The sequence below is a fragment of the Microcaecilia unicolor genome, chromosome 2 (assembly GCF_901765095.1).
Source record: "Microcaecilia unicolor chromosome 2, aMicUni1.1, whole genome shotgun sequence".
Lineage (NCBI taxonomy): Eukaryota > Metazoa > Chordata > Amphibia > Gymnophiona > Siphonopidae > Microcaecilia > Microcaecilia unicolor.
Window position 1 is genome coordinate 566347126 of NC_044032.1, and position 18700 is coordinate 566365825.

Genomic DNA, 18700 nt, shown 5'->3' on the forward strand with positions numbered 1-18700 from the left:
AGATACCTGTCCACAGACTCAGTGAATCAGTCAGACTCTAACCTCTACAAAATGGCCAAGAGCAAGGAGCTGTCTAAGGATGTCAGGGACAAGATCATACACCTGCACAAGGCTGGAATGGGCTACAAAACCATCAGTAAGACGCTGGGCGAGAAGGAGACAACTGTTGGTGCCATAGTAAGAAAATGGAAGAAGTACAAAATGACTGTCAATCGACAAAGATCTGGGGCTCCACGCAAAATCTCACCTCGTGGGGTATCCTTGATCATGAGGAAGGTTAGAAATCAGCCTACAACTACAAGGGGGGAACTTGTCAATGATCTCAAGGCAGCTGGGACCACTGTCACCACGAAAACCATTGGTAACACATTACGACATAACGGATTGCAATCCTGCAGTGCCCGCAAGGTCCCCCTGCTCCGGAAGGCACATGTGACGGCCCGTCTGAAGTTTGCCAGTGAACACCTGGATGATGCCGAGAGTGATTGGGAGAAGGTGCTGTGGTCAGATGAGACAAAAATTGAGCTCTTTGGCATGAACTCAACTCGCCGTGTTTGGAGGAAGAGAAATGCTGCCTATGACCCAAAGAACACCGTCCCCACTGTCAAGCATGGAGGTGGAAATGTTATGTTTTGGGGGTGTTTCTCTGCTAAGGGCACAGGACTACTTCACCGCATCAATGGGAGAATGGATGGGGCCATGTACCGTACAATTCTGAGTGACAACCTCCTTCCCTCCGCCAGGGCCTTAAAAATGGGTCGTGGCTGGGTCTTCCAGCACGACAATGACCCAAAACATACAGCCAAGGCAACAAAGGAGTGGCTCAGGAAGAAGCACATTAGGGTCATGGAGTGGCCTAGCCAGTCACCAGACCTTAATCCCATTGAAAACTTATGGAGGGAGCTGAAGCTGCGAGTTGCCAAGCGACAGCCCAGAACTCTTAATGATTTAGAGATGATCTGCAAAGAGGAGTGGACCAAAATTCCTCCTGACATGTGTGCAAACCTCATCATCAACTACAGAAGACGTCTGACCGCTGTGCTTGCCAACAAGGGTTTTGCCACCAAGTATTAAGTCTTGTTTGCCAGAGGGATTAAATACTTATTTCCCTCTGCAGAATGCAAATAAATTCATATACTTTCCACAATGTGATTTTCCGGATTTAATTTGTGATGTGCTATCTCTCACTGTTACCAATAACCTACCCTTCAATTATGGGCTGCTCATGTCTTTGTCAGTGGGCAAACTTACAAAATCAGCAAGGGATCAAATACTTATTTCCCCCACTGTATATTCAGTCACGATCAGGGTGTAAACCGTAGAAATCTGCCCAGAACCGGTTCTGATTCCCAATTACTGTTGTCGCCACCTAATCTCAGCTAAGATTCCATGGATCCATTCCTTTTAAACAGGATTCCTTTGTGTTTTCTCCGAGGACAAGCAGGCTGCTTGTTCTCACTGATGGGTGACGTCCACGGCAGCTCTGAGGTCCTGAAATCTACCTAACAACAAAAGTTTGATAGAGCCTTCGGTCGCGCGCAGGCGAGACCATCTTCCCGCCCATCGCACGGGGACACCAGTTTCTTTTTGTCTGCGATTGAGAGAGACTTTGTTTTTGGTCCGTCTCAGCGCGTCCTGAGAAGCCTTCGTTTTTTTCATCGCAATTTTTGTGTTTTTTTCTTCTATATTTCTCTCTAGTTTTTCTTCTTTGGCTCCGTTGAGCCGTTACTTTTTTTTTTTTTTCAAATAAGTTTCCTTAGACTTTTAGTTGGGCCGGTTAAGTTTCGTTTCACTGCTGTTGCAGCCGTCTTAAGCCGCCCGTTCAGGTTTTTTCCCTTTTTTTGTGCCTTTCTTTTTGGCACCATCGACGACTTTGACTTCGCCGCCGCTATTTTTCCATCCATCACATCGAGGATTCCCAGCAGTTTCAAGAAGTGCGGTCGCTGCAACCGGGCAATCTCGGGTTCTGATCCACATGCGTGTTGTATTCAGTGCCTGGGGCCTGAACATCACCCAGCCGCCTGTAAATTGTGTCTCAGTCTCAAGAAGCGGACACAAACGGTGAGACAAGCTCAATGGGACCGTCTGTTTGAAGCTTTACCCGGTACTTCGACGTCGACAGATGTACCGAGTTCGGCGGTGTCGATGTCGGCACCGGAGCAAGCATCGACCTCAGGAGTGCAGGCAATGGCTGTCCGCAGACCACCGCTGGGAGTAGTTAGCCGTCGAGTGGGTCTCTACCTGTCTCGAAGGCTCCTGCTTCGCAGGCTCATCGGGACTGACCATCTTCGGACCCGACCCCGAGGAGGTGTTTGGATTCGACGTCCTCCTCGTCGGTACCGAAGGGTACCGATGCCGTGCCTCGGGCGAAGGCCAAGAAGTATCGGCACCGGTCTCCTTCTCGACACGGTACCGGGAGCTCCGGGGCGTCGAGGGTTTCGGCACCCGAGAAGCGTCGAAGCCGGGAGGACCGCTCCCCCTCTATTCAGGAGGTGTCGATGCGTCGGTTGATGGACAGCCCGGTACCGCCTCCTTGTCCTTTGCAGGTTCTGCCTCCAACTTCTACACCGGCTTACCTGCCTTTTCCGGTAGAGACTCTGGTTGTGGTCTCTGCCCTGAAGAGAGCTGGCAGTTCTAGAGATTTTGCCTCTGCGCCCCCGGGGCGGGAATCTAGAACTCTCGACTCCTTTGGGAGGAAGGCCTACCAGTCCTCCATGCTCGTGTCCAAGATTCAGTCGTACCAGCACTACATGAGCATCCATATGTGGAACAATGTGAAGCAACTGGCGGACCTGGTAGATAAGCTCCCTGTGGAGCACGCCAGGCCTTTTCAGGAGGTGGTCAGGCAGCTGAAGGTGTGTCATAAATTCCTGTCCAGGGGTGCTTATGACACTTTTGATGTTGCATCCAGGTCCCGCTGTTCAAAGTATAGTGATGTGCAGACTCTCATGGCTGCGTGCCTCTGACTTGGAAAGTAGGACCCAGCAGCGGCTTGCGGATGTTCCTTGCCGGGGGGATAACATTTTTGGCGAGAAGGTCGAGCAGGTTGTAAAACAGCTCAACCAGCAGGACACCGCCCTTGACAACTTCTCCCACCGGGCGCCTTCAGCATCTACCTCAACTGGTAGACATTTTTTCAAGAGCAGGAGGAGTGCTCCCTATTCTTATAATAAGCATAGGTACACTCCACCTGCCCGACAGCCTTCTCAGATTCAGCCCCCGTCAACAGCGTGCGCCTAAACGGGCCCCTGCAGCTCCCCAGCAAAAGCAAGGGACGGACTTTTGACTGGCTCCAGATGAGCATAGCCGCAGTAAACGTGCCTGTACCGGACGACTTACCAGTCAGGGGGAGGTTAACAAATTTTCCCCAAAGGTGGCCTCTCATAACCTCTGACCAGTGGGTTCTTCAAATAGTCCGGTTAGGATACACCCTCAATTTGACTTCTACATCTCCAAATTGCCCACCGGGAGCTCAGTCGTTCAGCTCACAGCACAGGCAGGTACTTGCAGAGGAACTCTCCGCCCTTCTCAGCACCAATGCGGTTGAGCCTGTTCCACCCGGGCAAGAAGGGCTGGGATTCTATTCCAGGTACTTCCTTGTGCAAAAGAAAACGGGGTATGCGTCCCATACTAGACCTAAGGGCCCTGAACAAATTCGTGGTCCGAGAAAAGTTCAGGATGCTTTCCCTAGGCACCCTTCTTCCCATGATTCAGAAAGACGATTGGCTGTGCTCTCTGGACTTAAAGGATGCTTACACCCACATTCCGATACTTCCAGCTCACAGAAAGTATCTTCGATTTCGTCTCGAAACAACACTTCCAGTATTCTGTGCTACCTTTTGGCCTGGTCTCGGCGCCCCGGGTCTTTACAAAATGCCTGGCGGTGGTCGCAGTGTTGCTTCGCAGACTGGGAGTGCATGTGTTCCCTTACCTCGACGATTGGCTGGTGAAGCACACCTCGGAGGCAGGAGCTCTACAGTCCTTGCAGATGACTATTCAACTCCTGGAGCTACTCGGGTTTGTTTTAAATTACCCAAAGTCCCATCTCCTTCCAGTTCAAAGACTAGAATTCATAGGAGCTCTGTTGGACTCAACGACAGCTCAGGCCTATCTTCCCGAGACGAGGGCAGACAATCTTTTGTCTCTCGTTTCTGTGGTGAGAGCGTCTCAACAGATCACGGCTCGACAGATGTTGAGACTTCTCGGCCACATGGCCTCCACAGTTCATGTGACTCCCATGGCACGCCTTCATATGAGATCAGCTCAGTGGACCCTAGCTTCCCAGTGGTACCAAGCTATCAGGAATCTAGAGGATGTGATCCAGTTGTCCATTGGGTTTCGCAACTCTCTTTGGTGTTGGACCATTCGATCCAATTTGATCTTGGCACGCCCATTCCAAATTCCTCAGCCACAAAAAGTGCTGACGGCTGCATCTCTCCTGGGGTGGGGAGCACATGTAGATGGGCTTCACACTCAAGGACCTTGGTCCCTCCAGGAATCAGGTCTCCAGGTCAATCTCCTGGAGTTGCGAGCGATCTGGAATGCTCTAAAGGCTTTCAGAGATCGGCTATCCTACCAAATTATCCAAATTCAGACAGACAACCAGGTTGCCATGTACTATGTCAACAAGCAGGGAGGCACCGGATTTCGCCCCTTGTGTCAGGAGACCGTCCAGATGTGGCTTTGGGCACGTCGTCGAGGCATGTTTCTCCAAGCCACGTATCTGGCAGGCGTAAACAACAGTCTGGCTGACAGACTGAGCAGGATAATACAACCTCACGTGTGGTCGCTCAACTCACGTGTGGTGCGCAAGATCTTCCAAACGTGGGGCACCCCCTTGGTGGATCTTTTTGCCACTTAGCTCAATCACAAGGTCCCTCAGTTCTGTTCCACACTACAGACCCACGACAGACTAGAGTCAGATTGTAAGCTCCTTTGAGCAGGGACTGCCCTTCTTTGTTAAATTGTACAGCACTGCGTAACCCTGGTAGCGCTTTAGAAATGTTAAATAGTAGTAGTAACTAGTTTTCTCCTTCATTGGGGGAAGGGTATTCTGTATGCATATCCTCCCATACCTCTTGTGGGGAAGACTGCTGAAACTCAAGCAAGACCGGGGAACCATGATTCTGATTGCTCCTTTCTGGCCGCGTCAGATTTGGTTCCCTCTTCTTCTGGAATTATTTTCCGAAGAACCGTGGAGATTGAAGTGTTTTCAGACCCTCAGAACGAAGGGACACTTCTGCATCCCAACCTTCAGTCTCTGGCTCTCACGACCTGGATTTTGAGGGTGTAGAGTTCACCTCTTTGGGTCTTTCTGAGGGTGTCTCCCGAGTCTTGCTTCCAGGAAAGATTCCACTAAGAGGAGTTATTCTTTCAAATGGAGGAGGTTTGCCGTCTTGTGTGACAGCAAGACCCTAGATCCTCGCTCTTGTCCTACACAGACCCTGCTTGAATACCTTCTACATTTGTCAGAGTCTGGTCTAAAGACCAACTCTGTAAGGGTTCATTTTAGTGCAATTAGTCCTTAACCACTAGTCCTTACCATCATCGGTGTAGAAGGTCATCCTATCTCTGCACAGCCTTTAGTTGTTCGCTTCATGAGAGGTTTGCTTTTGTCAAAGCCCCCTGCCAAACCTCCATCAGTGTCATGGGATCTCAACATCATTCTCACCCAGCTGATGAATACTCCTTTTGAGCCACTGAATTCGTGCCATCTGAAGTACTTGACCTGGAAGGTCATTTTCTTGGTGGTTGTTACTTCAGCTCGTAGAGTCAGTGAGCTTCAGGCCTTGGTGGCCCATGCTCCCTATACTAAATTTCTTCATAACAGAGTAGTCCTACTACTAGTACTACTTAACATTGCTATAGCGCTACTAGGGTTACGCAGCGCTGTACAAGTTCACAAAGAAGGACAGTCCCTGCTCAAAGGAGCTTACAGTCTAAAGGACAAAAAATGTGCAATCAATCAATTTGGGGCAGTCTAGATTTCTTGAATAGGGGTATAATGGTTAGGTGCCGAAAGCGACATTGAAGAGGTGGGCTTTGAGTAAGGATTTGATGATGGGAGGGGGCTTGGCGTATGGGCTCAGGAAGTTTATTCCAAGCATAGGGTGAGGCGAAGCAGAAAGGGCGGAGCCTGGAGTTGGCGGTGGTGGAGAAGGGTACTGAGAGGAGGGATTTGTCCTGTGAGCGGAGGTTTCGGGTAGGGACGTAAGGGGAGATGAGGGTAGAGAGGTAATGAGGGGCTGCAGATTGGGTGCATTTGTAGGTTAGTAGGAGAAGCTTGAACTGTATGCGGTACCTGATCGGAAGCCAGTGAAGTGACTTGAGGAGAGGGGTGATATGAGCATATCGGTCCAGGCGGAAGATAAGACACGCAGCAGAGTTCTGAATGGATTGAAGGGGGGATAGATGGTTAAGTGGGAGGCCAGTGAGGAGTAGGTTGCAGTAGTCAAGGCAAGAGGTAATGAGAGCGTGGATGAGAGTTCGGGTGGTGTGCTCAGAGAGGAAAAGGCGAATTTTGCTGATGTTATAGAGGAATAAGCGACAGGTCTTGGCTGTCTGCTGGATATGCGCAGAGAAGGAGAGGGAGGAGTTGAAGATGACTCCGAGGTTGCGGGCAGATGAGACCGGGAGGTGTTATCGTCTGAAATAGAGAGTGGTGGGAGAGGAGAAGTGGGTTTGGGTGGAAAGACAATAAGCTTGGTTTTGGCCATGTTCAGTTTCAGGTGGCGGTTGGACATCCAGGCAGCAATGTCGGATAAGCAGGCTGATACTTTGGCCTGGGTTTCCACAGTGATGTCTGGTGTGGAGAGAGAAAGCTGGGTGTCGTCAGCATAAAGATAATGGAAACCATGAGATGAGATCAGGAAGCCCAGGGAAGAGGCGTAGATTGAAAAAAGAAGGGGTCCAAGGACAGATCCCTGAGGAACTCCAACAGAGAGCCCTAAGTTCTTGCCAAAGGTGGTGTCGGAGTTCCATCTGAACCAGTCAATTGTCTTGCCAACATTTTTTTCCCATCCTCATACCTGCCGTGCTGAACGTCAGTTGCATACATTGGACTGAAAGAGAGCATTGGCCTTCTATGTGGAGCGGACAAGCCTCTTCAGACAGTCCGCCCAAATGTTTGTATCATTTGATCCCAATAGGAGGGGAGTCTCTGTCGGGAAACGCACCATTTCAAATTGTATAGCAGATTGCATTTCCTTCACTTACGCCCAGGCTGGGCTGACTCTTTAGGGTCATGTCACGGCTCATAGTGTTCGAGCCATGGCAGCGTCAGTGGCCCACTTGAAGTCAGCCACTATTGAAGAGATTTGCAAGGCTGCGACGTGGGCATCAGTCCACACATTCACATCTCATTATTGCCTTCAGCAGGATAGCCGACGCAACAGTCGGTTTGGGCAGTCGGTGCTGCAGAATCTGTTTGGGACTTAGGATCCAACTCTACTCCCTAGGCCCATTTTTGTTCTGTTCCAGGCTGCACACTCAGATTTTTTCGTAGGTCCATCCTTATGGCCAATTGACCTTTCTTTGTTGTTTTGAGTGAGCCTGGGGGCTAGGGATACCCCATCAGTGAGAACAAGCAGACTGCTTGTCCTCGGAGAAAGCGAAGATACATATCTGTAGCAGGTATTCTCTGAGGACAGCAGGCTGATTGTTCTCACAAACCCACCCTCTTCCCCTTTGGAGTTGTTCCTTCTTTTCATCTTTGCTTTTTAATCTAACTGGTGTCCCCGCGCGATGGGCGGGAAGATGGCCGCACATGCGTGCAATCGAAGGCTCTAGCAAACTTTTGTTGCCAGGTAGATTTCTGGACCTCAGGGCTGCCTTTGATGTCACCCATCAGTGAGAACAATCAGCCTGCTGTCCTCGGAGAATACCTGCTACAGGTATGTATCTTCGCTTATCCCATGCATGTTTGAATTCCATTACCGTTTTCATCTCTACCACCTCCCGCGGGAGGGCATTCCACATATCCTGCACCCTCTCTGTGAAAAAATACTTCCAGACATTTCTCCTGTCTGCCTCCCCTTCAGCCTCAATTCATGTCCTCTAGTTCTACCGCCTTCCCGTCTCCGAAAAAGGTTTGTTTGTGGATTAACGCTTTTCAAAATATTTGAACATCTGTATCATGTCACCCCTGTTTCTCCTTTCCTCCAAGGTATATATGTTCAGGTCAGTAAGTCTCTCCTCATACGGTTTGCAATGCAAATCCCATACCATTTTTGTAGCTTTTCTTTGCAACGCTTCCAGTCTTTTTACATCGTTAGCAAGATACGGCCTCCAAAACTGAACACAATACTCCAAGTGGGGCTTCACCAACGACTTGTAGGGGGCATCAACACCTCCTTTCTTCTGCTGGTTATACCCCTCTCTATGCAGCCTAGCATCCTTCTGGCCATGGCTGTCGCCTTGTCTCATTGTTTCTTCACCTTTAGATCCTCAGACACCAACACCCCAAGGTCTATCTCCTGAGTCGAGCTTACTAATCTCTCCCCTCCTATCCGGTATCTCTCTTTTGGGTTTCTGCACCCCAAGTGCATCACTCTGCACTTCTTGGCATTAATTTTTTTTTTTGCTTAACTTTAAATTTTTATTGAAAATGCTTAAAGTGATGATAAATCGCAACCAGATGGATACATGTCTCAACAGTGCTCCAGTAAAACAATAAAGTACCTTCTCCCTGATATGAAGAAAGAGTACCTACAACCGATATCAGAAACCAATTACATTTTAATCCTCTGCGAATGCCCCAGCCAAGAAAGACACCACTTAGGGTTGCAAGGAAATAAGATATCTATAGTATTAGTCAAATGCGTAGCCAATTCTTGCCAGAAGCTCTGGAACAATGGGCAAGTTCACCAAATATGGAAGAAGGTGCCTATATCAGAACCACACCTCCAACACTGATCAGAGCAGCCAGGAAACATGGCTTTTATCCTGTCAGGCGTATAATACCATCTGCTTAACACATTAAAAGCATTTTCCTTAATTAAAACACAAATAGAAACTTTTTTCACTTCTTGACACATTCTCGTCCAGTCAGCCACACTCATTTCACATCCCAGATCTTTTTCCCATTTGAACATGTAAGGTAATTTCACAAAATCATATTCTCTAATAAACCGATATAAATGAGTTATTGTCTTTCCCATTTTACCCAGGGACGCCCATAAGTTCTCTAAGTGCTTCGTATCATCTGGATCATGACGTATCCACCCCTGACTATGATTATAATGCTTAATCTGCAAATTTTTATAAAAATCTGAATTTGGCAACCCGTGGGACTCCCTTAACTCCTCAAAAGAGCGCACCTCACCCACATCCAAAAAAATCATGGAAACGAGCCAGGCCCCGATGAGTCCATGCTCCAAACACTGTCCCTCGCAATCCAGCATGGAAACCAGGGTCCTGGACAGTCCGAGCGAGTGAGGAAGGAGCATGGGAGCCCCGAAGCCTATACTTCAGTATGCTCCACAATGTTAGCAAGTGAGATATAAATGGGTAACTTGACAACTTCTTGTAATCTCTATTAGGAATTGAGGCCCACAAAGCTCCATCCAGAGAATAATCCTGCACAAAGAACTATTCTAGCTCAGTTGTAGGTGATCTTACTCCCTTATTCCACTCTGAGATAATTTTTAATTGAGTGGCCCAATAATACCAAAGCAGATTAGGCATTCCCCGACCCCCTTGTTCTGCCGGACTCTACATCACTTTCCTAGACAACCTCGCAGAGTGACCCCTCCCCTACAAAAAGTTGAAATTTTGGACTGCAGGCGCATCAACTCCCTCCTCTGTTCCAATAGAGGGAGGGACTGAAACACAAATAGCAATCTAGCTAGTAAATTCATTTTAATTGCTGCTGCTCGACTCCACCATGAGAGCCAGCCAGCCTTCCACTTATTTAAATCTCTCTGAAACTCCTGGAGCAACGGGGTGTAAGTCAAAGTATAGAGTTGTGACAAGTCTCAAGTATTTGTATACCTAGATATCTAGAACGGAGACGGGCCTTCCGGAAAGCAAAAGACCCCAGCAAATTGTCTACCTCCCTATCTTGCATAGTGATTCCTAAAAACTCAGATTTATCATAATTAACTTTAAAGCCCGATAGCTACCCAAAATGATGACGTTCTAGGATAATAATAGGTAATGTTATCCTTGGGGCCTTCACATAACGTAATATATCATTCGCAGATAGTGCTATTTTGTGTGCCACATTTCCAATTTGGATTCCTGTTAACATCATTTAAGGAGCGAACCCGTTGGGCTAAAGGTTCAATAGATAAAGCAAACAACGAGGGAGAGGGGTCAACCCTGTCTGGTCCCCCGCTGAATGGCAAACAAGGAGGAGAAGCCCCCATTTACCCTGATTCGAGCTGTGAGCATCTTGTAAAGACACTGCAACCATCCTAAAATTATTTTTGACCAAAACCCATATGTCTCAATGCTTCCCATAGATAAGTCCAGTCAACCCTATCAAATGCTTTTTCAGCATCTGTGGCTAACAAAGCAAAGGGATCCCCCTGTTTCTGTGCCTCCCAAATAATATTCAAACTCCGCCTTATATTATCAGCTACCTGATGTCTGGGCACAAAGCCTGACTGATCAACATGATTAAGTTGTGAAAGCACCCTGCCAAGACGATCCGCCATGATCTTAGCTAGACAGGGAGGGAGGGAGGCTGCAGGGACGGAGAAGGGCAGACGAACGAGGCAGCTCAGCGGTGTGGAGATCAGGAGCTGCCTCCGTCGAACGCTGACCACCTGGTCCGGGGTCGCAGCCGCCGCCAGGTCATTGCTAGATGGGCAGAAGTGGCCCGACCTCCGCCGCACGTTGGGAAAAGATCCGGTCAGTCGGCCGCCCACCCGAGCTGCGAGAGGGGAGAGATATAGGAGCGCCAAACACGAGGTGGCAGGGACAGAGAAGGGCAGACGAACGAGGCAGCTCTTAGCGGTGTGGAGATCAGGAGCTGCCTCCGTCAAACACTGACCACCTGGTCCGGGGTCGCAGCCACCGCCGCCGATCAATCGGCCACCACTGTCGTGGTTGCTGACCAGAACTTCCCTTCTGTCTGGAGTTGCGGTGCCCCCACGACATCACCCAGCCGACAGAGGCCAGCAGCCAGTCGGACGCCCGCCCAGGGCGGAGGGCATTTAATTCTCTGCCTCTTACTCTATCTCTCTGACAGAGAAAGAAGCTGACCGGTCTCCTCCGGTGCTGAGACGGAACATATGAGCAAAACACAGAAGGTTGGAGTTAATGTAAAAGAGAAAATACTCGACCTCCTGTCTATCGGCACAGGACATCACAAGAGGGCGGAGCTTTAGATGAGACCTAACCTTCTTGAGCTGAACCTGTTCAGGGATGGAGATCACCTCCACCCCAACCCACTAAACCACTAATCACTGATTTGAGTGTATGATAATGACGACTACACGGGGGAATGAAAACAGAGTCTGAACAATAATCCACCAGTTAGGAATGTTCCTACTAACTGTTTTAATGGCTGCTCATCTTTGATTGCTTTCTTTGCACCATATAGCAGCATACTGAGCTACACTATTGTCATGTTTCTTGACTCTAGACCTATAATGCTTTTTCTGCATCTTATAGCAATAGTCTGTATTGTAGTATTGAATCTTATATTGCATCTTATAGCAGTATTCTGAATTGTTGTATTGAATCATATTGAATCGTAATACTGACTTATATTAAAGACAATATGAATATTAACAAACTGCTTTTAATAATCTACTTTATCCCCCTAATCTACCACGCATTAACAACTCCTCTCACAGATAATAATCTACCCACAGTACACAAACCCAGCAGACAACTCAAATCCAATACACCTACCCAAAAGAACAACAACCAACTAAAAGGAAAACCTAACACACACAGGCACAATCAACAGAAAGGGAAGAAAGGACACAACAAACCCAGATACACAGAGGATAGACAACTAATAAAAATTAATACATCTTCATCCCCAGCTGAACCCTACCAATCTATTCAACTGGGCTATATAAATGCAAGATCAGTAGTTAACAAAACAACAACAACAACAGACTGGATCACAACAGACAACCTTGATCTTCTATTCATAAGCAAAACCTGGATTCATGACCTTAAAGATCCCATAATTTTAGACCTATGTCCCCGAGGCTATAAAATTACCCACTGGACAAGGAACAGAAAAAGAGGAGGAGGAATAGCTGTAATCTACAAATCTGGGTTCATCGTCACAACCATAGCCGAGTCCATTCTTCCCCAACTTGAAATTGCTTCAGTTAGAATCAATCACCCAACCCTGAAGGAACACCTAAACGTAGCCCTGTTCTATAGACCACTAGGCAACTGGCAAGATTGCCAGAAACACTTTATGGACTTTATATCGAACACTTGTGTTTCTGTCTCCAACCTTCTTATAATAGGGGATATCAACCTCCACATGGAAGATACTATTCAACAAGTGTGCGTGAATGCAAAGAAGGTTAGAACGAGCATGGAACAAAAAGAAAGACGAATCCGCACTCAACACTTGGAAGCAACTACAAAGAAAATACAAATACACCATAAAACAAACTAAAAGATCATATTACAAAACTAAAATTGGACCAGACTACAAGGATACACATAAACTTTTCCAACTCGTGAACAAATTACTAAATACCACTCCGGTTACTTCTAACACCACAGACACACCAACAGCAGACAATCTTGCCAAATACTTCAAAGAGAAAATTGTACGATTGTGGCTCATGATACCTGTTAATACCATTGACCATGCACAACTCCTCGATTGTCGAGACCCAAGCCCTGGTGAATACCCAGCTGACAGAATCTGGACTAACTTTGACAAACTCTCGGATGATACCATCTCCCGAGCGCTCAAAAGGTTTGCCAAGTCCCACTGTAATATAGACATATGCCCTAATAACCTTATAAAGTTCGCCCCTCAACAATTAATATCAGACCTTATGAAACATTTGAACTACATGCTAAAAAATGGACTCTTCCCAAAGGACAAAGGAAATATTCTACTCACCCCTATACCTAAAGACGCAAAGAAAAGTACAAGTGACTTAACCAACTATTGCCCAGTAGCATCTATCCCTCTGATAACCACACAAATGGAAGGCATGGTGACCAAGCAGCTCACCAACTACTTAAATAAATTTTCAATACTTACGACTCTCAATCAGGATTTTGGTCTAACCACAGCACCGAAACAGTACTAGTTCTAACTAAATTTAAACAAGCTATTGCAACTGGCAACAAAATACTTCCCCTACAATTTGACATGTCCAGTACTTTTGACATGGTTGACCATGGAATATTACTACACATCCTAGAATACTTCGGAGTTGGAGGCAACGTTCTCAACTGGCTTAGAGGCTTCTTGACCACAAGATCATACCAAGTTATATCTAACTCGACTACATCAACCCCATGGATACCTGAATGTGGAGTTCCTCAAGGATCTCCTCTCTCGCCGACCCTCTTCAACCTAATGATGTCACCCTTGGCCAGGTTACTATCCAATCAAAAACTCAACCCACACATATGCGCAGATGACATCACGATCTACATCCCATTCAAACATGATCTAAAGGAAATCACCAATGACATCAACCAAAGCTTCCAAATCATGCATTCATGGACGGATGCATTTCAGTTGAAACTTAATGCCGAAAAAACACAATGCCTCATACTTACTTCACAACACCACACAAGCAAATTCACCACCATAACCACACCAAACTTCTCCCTTCCCATTTCAGACACCCTGAAAATTCTCGGAGTTACCATTGATTGAAATCTTACACTTGAAAATCATGTGAAGAATACAACCAAGAAGATGTTCCATTTGATGTGGAAACTTAAAAGAGTAAGACCTTTCTTCCCAAGGACCATCTTTCGCAATCTGGTACAGTCTATGGTGCTAAGTCACCTAGATTATTGCAATGCACTTTACGCTGGCTGTAAAGAACAAATTAAGAAACTTCAAACAGCTCAGAACACTGCAGCTAGACTAATATTTGGAAAAACAAAATACGAAAGTGCAAAACCCCTAAGAGAAAAGTTACACTGGCTTCCACTCAAAGAACGTATCGCATTCAAGGTATGCACTCTAGTTCACAAAATCATTCACGGAGAAGCCCCAACTAACATGCTAGACCTGGTCGACTTGCCACTCAGGAACGCAAAAAAAAATCATCCCGCACATTCCTTAATCTTCACTTCCCTAGCTGTAAAGGTCTAAAATACAGACTAACACATGCGTTCAGCTTTCCCTACATAGGTACGAAGCTGTGGAACGCATTACCGTTTAATCTAAAAACAATTTACGAACTAATCAATTTTCGTAAATCTCTGAAGACCTATCTCTTCAACAAGGCATACCACAATGGTCAAGAACTGTAAATGTAACGCATCATCACTTTACCTTAAATGCTGAACTGTTTCTTCCTATATCTGTTTAATTAATTATATTATGTCATCCATGATCTTTATGAAACACCAGTCGTTATCTTCTACCCTGGTATGTCGAACACTGTAACGGAGCATTGTAAGCCACATTGAGCCTGCAAATAGGTGGGAAAGTGTGGGATACAAATGCAATAAATAAATAAATATCTGTATTTATCAGGGAAATCGGTCGATAAGAACCACAAACTGTCAGGTCTCTTCCCGGTTTTAATGAAAAACAAGCATTGCCCACTCTTCTCAGTATTGGAGCTAGGTCATACGCATAAATTTTGTAAAATTTAGCGGTGTAACCGTTCTTTCCTGGGGCTTTGCCACCCTTGAGTCCTTTTACCACCCCTAAAATTCTAATGTTATGGGGGCCTCCAACTTTTCCCTATCCTTATCTCCCAAGGTCTCCAGTGTCAGGCCCGCTAAATAGTCTCAAATCCGAGACACTGAAGCACCTTCACTACGAGAATAAAGGCTAGTGTAAAATTGTACAAATTGTTCTCTAATTTCCCCATCTTTGCAACAGTACACTTGGACTGTTGCTGTCTGAGGAACCGTGCAAGCATATTACCCACTTTATTGCTAAATTCAAAGAACTTCTGGCGGGCTAGACACCGACTATATTCCATCCTGTCTACCTGAAGCCTCTGTAGCTCTGTCCTGCAAGCTATGAGTTGAGAAAAAACATTGGGGTCCCCCCTCCCTTGATGCAAAGCCTCTAGGTGAGCCAGCTTCTTGCGAAGCTCCAGCTCCCTAGCACAGCGCTCCCTCTTACATATGCCCCCCCCCCCCCACTTCACTAGGTGTCCGGTTACCACTGTCTTGAGGGCTTCCCATAATATGCCATCCTAAACCTCTCCCTTATCATTAACTTCTAAATAATTCTTAATAACTCCTCGCGCTTCCTGACATACCTTCCTATCACTTAATATTGATTCATTAAGTCTTCAGAAAGTACAACGCTTCTCACCCCCCAAGCCCTGCAAACGAATCCATGTGGGGGGCATGGTCAGAAGCATGTTATGTTCTCTATTTCTCTATTGCTCACCTGCCCCCATAAAGAGTGACTGCGCCAGAGTGCATCAATTCTAGTATAAGTCTGCTGTGCATGTAAGTAAAAGGAGTAAGATCGCTGTCCAGGATGCTGCAACCTCCACACATCCAGTAGATCCAAATCCCTAACCAGATGTAAAAGCTTATCTCTGTGAGCCATATGCCCACCTTTCCTTCCTTTTGAGTGGTCTAGGTCTGAAAAAATTGTGTTAAAATCTCATCCCATAATTACTTGCCCAGTGACAAAATGAGGGAGAGCCTCCCGCAAAGAACTAAAAAATTTCCCCTGCCCCACATTGGGAGCATAAAGATTAATAAAGGTTACAGGCTGATTGTAAAGACGGCCCCTAACCGCTATGCACCTCCCCTGTTCTTCAATAAAGACATTTTCTTTGGTATAAGGCACCCCAGTTTTCACATAGATCACTAATGAACCTTTTCCGGAGAGGGGAAGGCGGTAGAACTAGAGGACATGAAATGAGATTGAAGGGGGGCAGACTCAAGAAAAATGTCAGGAAGTATTTTTTCACAGAGAGAGTGGTGGATGCTTGGAATGCCCTCCCGTGGGAGATGGTGGAGAGGAAAACGATAACGGAATTCAAACGTGCGTGGGATAAACATAAAGGAATCCTGCTCAGAAGGAAAGGATCCCCAGAAGCTTAGCCGGTGGTGGGAGGCAGGGCTGGTGGTTGGGAGGCGGGGATAGTGCTGGGCAGACTTTTATGGTCTGTGCCAGAGCCGGTGGTGGGAGGCGGGGCGGGTGGTTGGCTGGCGGGGATAGTACTGGGCAGACTTAAACGGTCTGTGCCCTGAAAAAGACAGGTACAAATCAAGGTAAGGTACACACAAAAAATGGCACATGAGTTTATTTTGTTGGGCAGACTGGATGGACCGTGCAGGTCTTTTTCTGCCGTCATCTACTATGTTGCTATGGTTTTTTTCATACATGCCTTTGTTATTAGTCATCATGATTTATTGCAATTCTGTTTTCATTGGATTACATCAGTATACCATTTAATAGCTGCAACTTCTTCAGAATACCGCAGTTAAACAGCTTTGTAAAGCAAATCAATTTGATCATGTGACCCCTTTATTAATAGAACAACACTGGCTTCCAGTAGAATTCAGTTTAAAATTTTTCTCCTTCTGCATAAGTCTGATGGTTGGTGCAGTGGCCTGAGAACCAGGGGATTTGGGTTCAATTCCCTCAGTGGCTCCTTGTAACTCTGAGCAAGTCACTTAACCCTGCATTGCCCTGGGCACAAATTATTACTTGTATTTAATATGTAAACTGCTTTAATTGTAACCACAGAAAGGTGGTATATCAAATCCCATCCCCCCTTCCATGTATTTAGTCTCCCTACACCATATTACCCTGCAAGATCTCTTCTTTCCTCTAATGCTAATCTCCTTGTTCCTTCTATAAGAAAGCTTGTGTTCAACTCATCCTGCACAATGGCCTTTAGCTGCGTGGTGCCAGTTTGATAGGATCAGCTTCCTCGTTCCCTTTGGTCTGGTCCATCTTCCATTAGATTTGTCATCTTTGAAGACAATGCTCTTTTGAAGAGCTTGTCTTTGTACTTTTATTTAGTAAATTCCTATTTTCAGGTTTATTTTTACTTTGATTAGTCTGCTGGTTATGATTGTTGTGTTGCTTAATCTTTCCTTCCCTAATGTGTTTTGCTTTTTTCATGGTCTTGGTCCTGTTTATGATGTTTTATCAACTTTAACATGGGTTGTTGCAAATCATCTGTGAAATTGCAGTATAACACATTTTACAAATACATATATTTATTTTGTCTCCACATTACTCCTAACCTTGGCCAGCCCAAAAAAAGCAGAAGCTGGACTCTCTAATCAAATCTTGGTGACTTGCATAGCAGTGCTCAGCATTGCCACCAGGGTGGCCTACGTAAAGATCTTTAGGATGTTACTTAATGTATGGCTTCAGTGTTTGGGATATAGATACATGTGTTTGAGCGTCTGTTGCCTTTAAACTTTTTGCAGCCTAGAATATAGATTATGGAGTTGGTTAATCTTTTGTCATCATCACTGCTGTTAGAAATTGTCTTCTTTTGGTGCTTATCTATTCAGACTGTCTGCATAACCGCAATGACAATAACAAAGATGCTGATGGAGGGCAAGATGAGGAGGCAGAGGAAGACCAAGTCAGCGAAGCTTCTTTATCTAGCCAGCGAAGCAGTCTGGTTGATGATGAACCAGTGGATGCTGAGTTTGAGCAAAAATTCAATAGACTTTTAGCTGCAAAACAAAAACTTAAACAGTTGCAAGATCTTGTTGCTATGGTACAAGTAAGTATATTTAAAAAAATATATTCTGTAGCATTATTTAGTTTTAGTAGTTGTCTACCAGTTTTATTATAAAAAATGTTTATTAATTGAAATACAAAATTAAAAAAAACATTTTCTACTTTTCCTTTTCCCAATCCCAAGAAAAGACATTGGAAGCCTTAAATTTACATCAATTAGAAAGTGAAAATAATGCTAACAGTATGCTGTCTGGTTCCAAACACAATGGGGAGAGGCCTTATCTGTGATAGTCTCTATCCCCCTTGAGTCCAGGAACCAAACTAAATCAAACTAACTCACCTTAACCTTCCCCCATGGAGCCACTTACTTCCCATCCCATTCCACCTTAAACCCCCCAAAAAGAGAAACAGACATAGTAACATACATAGTAGATGACGGCAGAAAAAGACCTGCACGGTCCATCCAGACTGCCCAAGATAAACTCATGTGTATACCTTACCTTGATTTGTACCTGTCTTTCTCAGGGCACAGACCGAATAAGTCTACCCAGCAGTTTTTCCTGCCTCCCAACCACCTGTCCCGCCTTCCATCACCGGCTCTGGCACAGACCGTATAAAAGTCTGCCCTCCCCTATCCTCGCCTCCCAACCACCAACCCCTCTTCCCCCCACCTGCTCTGCCATCCATGATCAGTGTTTTCCAGTATAACCTTTTCAGTGTTTCAAAGCAAGGTCAAGCAGACTCTGTAATACGTCCGCAGGAAAAGTCTGCCCTCCCCTATCCTCACCTCCCAACCACCAACCCCTCATCCCCCCACCTGCTCTGCCATCCATGATCAGTGTTTTCCAATATAACCTTTTCAGTGTTTCAAAGCAAGGTCAAGCAGACTCT

The 18700-nt window shown here is 46.0% G+C and overlaps 1 protein-coding gene across 1 annotated transcript in view; it reads left to right on the plus strand.

Annotated features, from left to right (window-relative positions):
- The window catches only part of PCM1 (pericentriolar material 1), an 866960-nt gene that overhangs the window by 275387 nt on the left and 572873 nt on the right, over positions 1-18700 (plus strand). Inside the window, 1 exon segment of the mRNA XM_030191464.1 lies at positions 17635-17852. Coding sequence (XP_030047324.1) covers positions 17635-17852 — 218 coding nt within the window.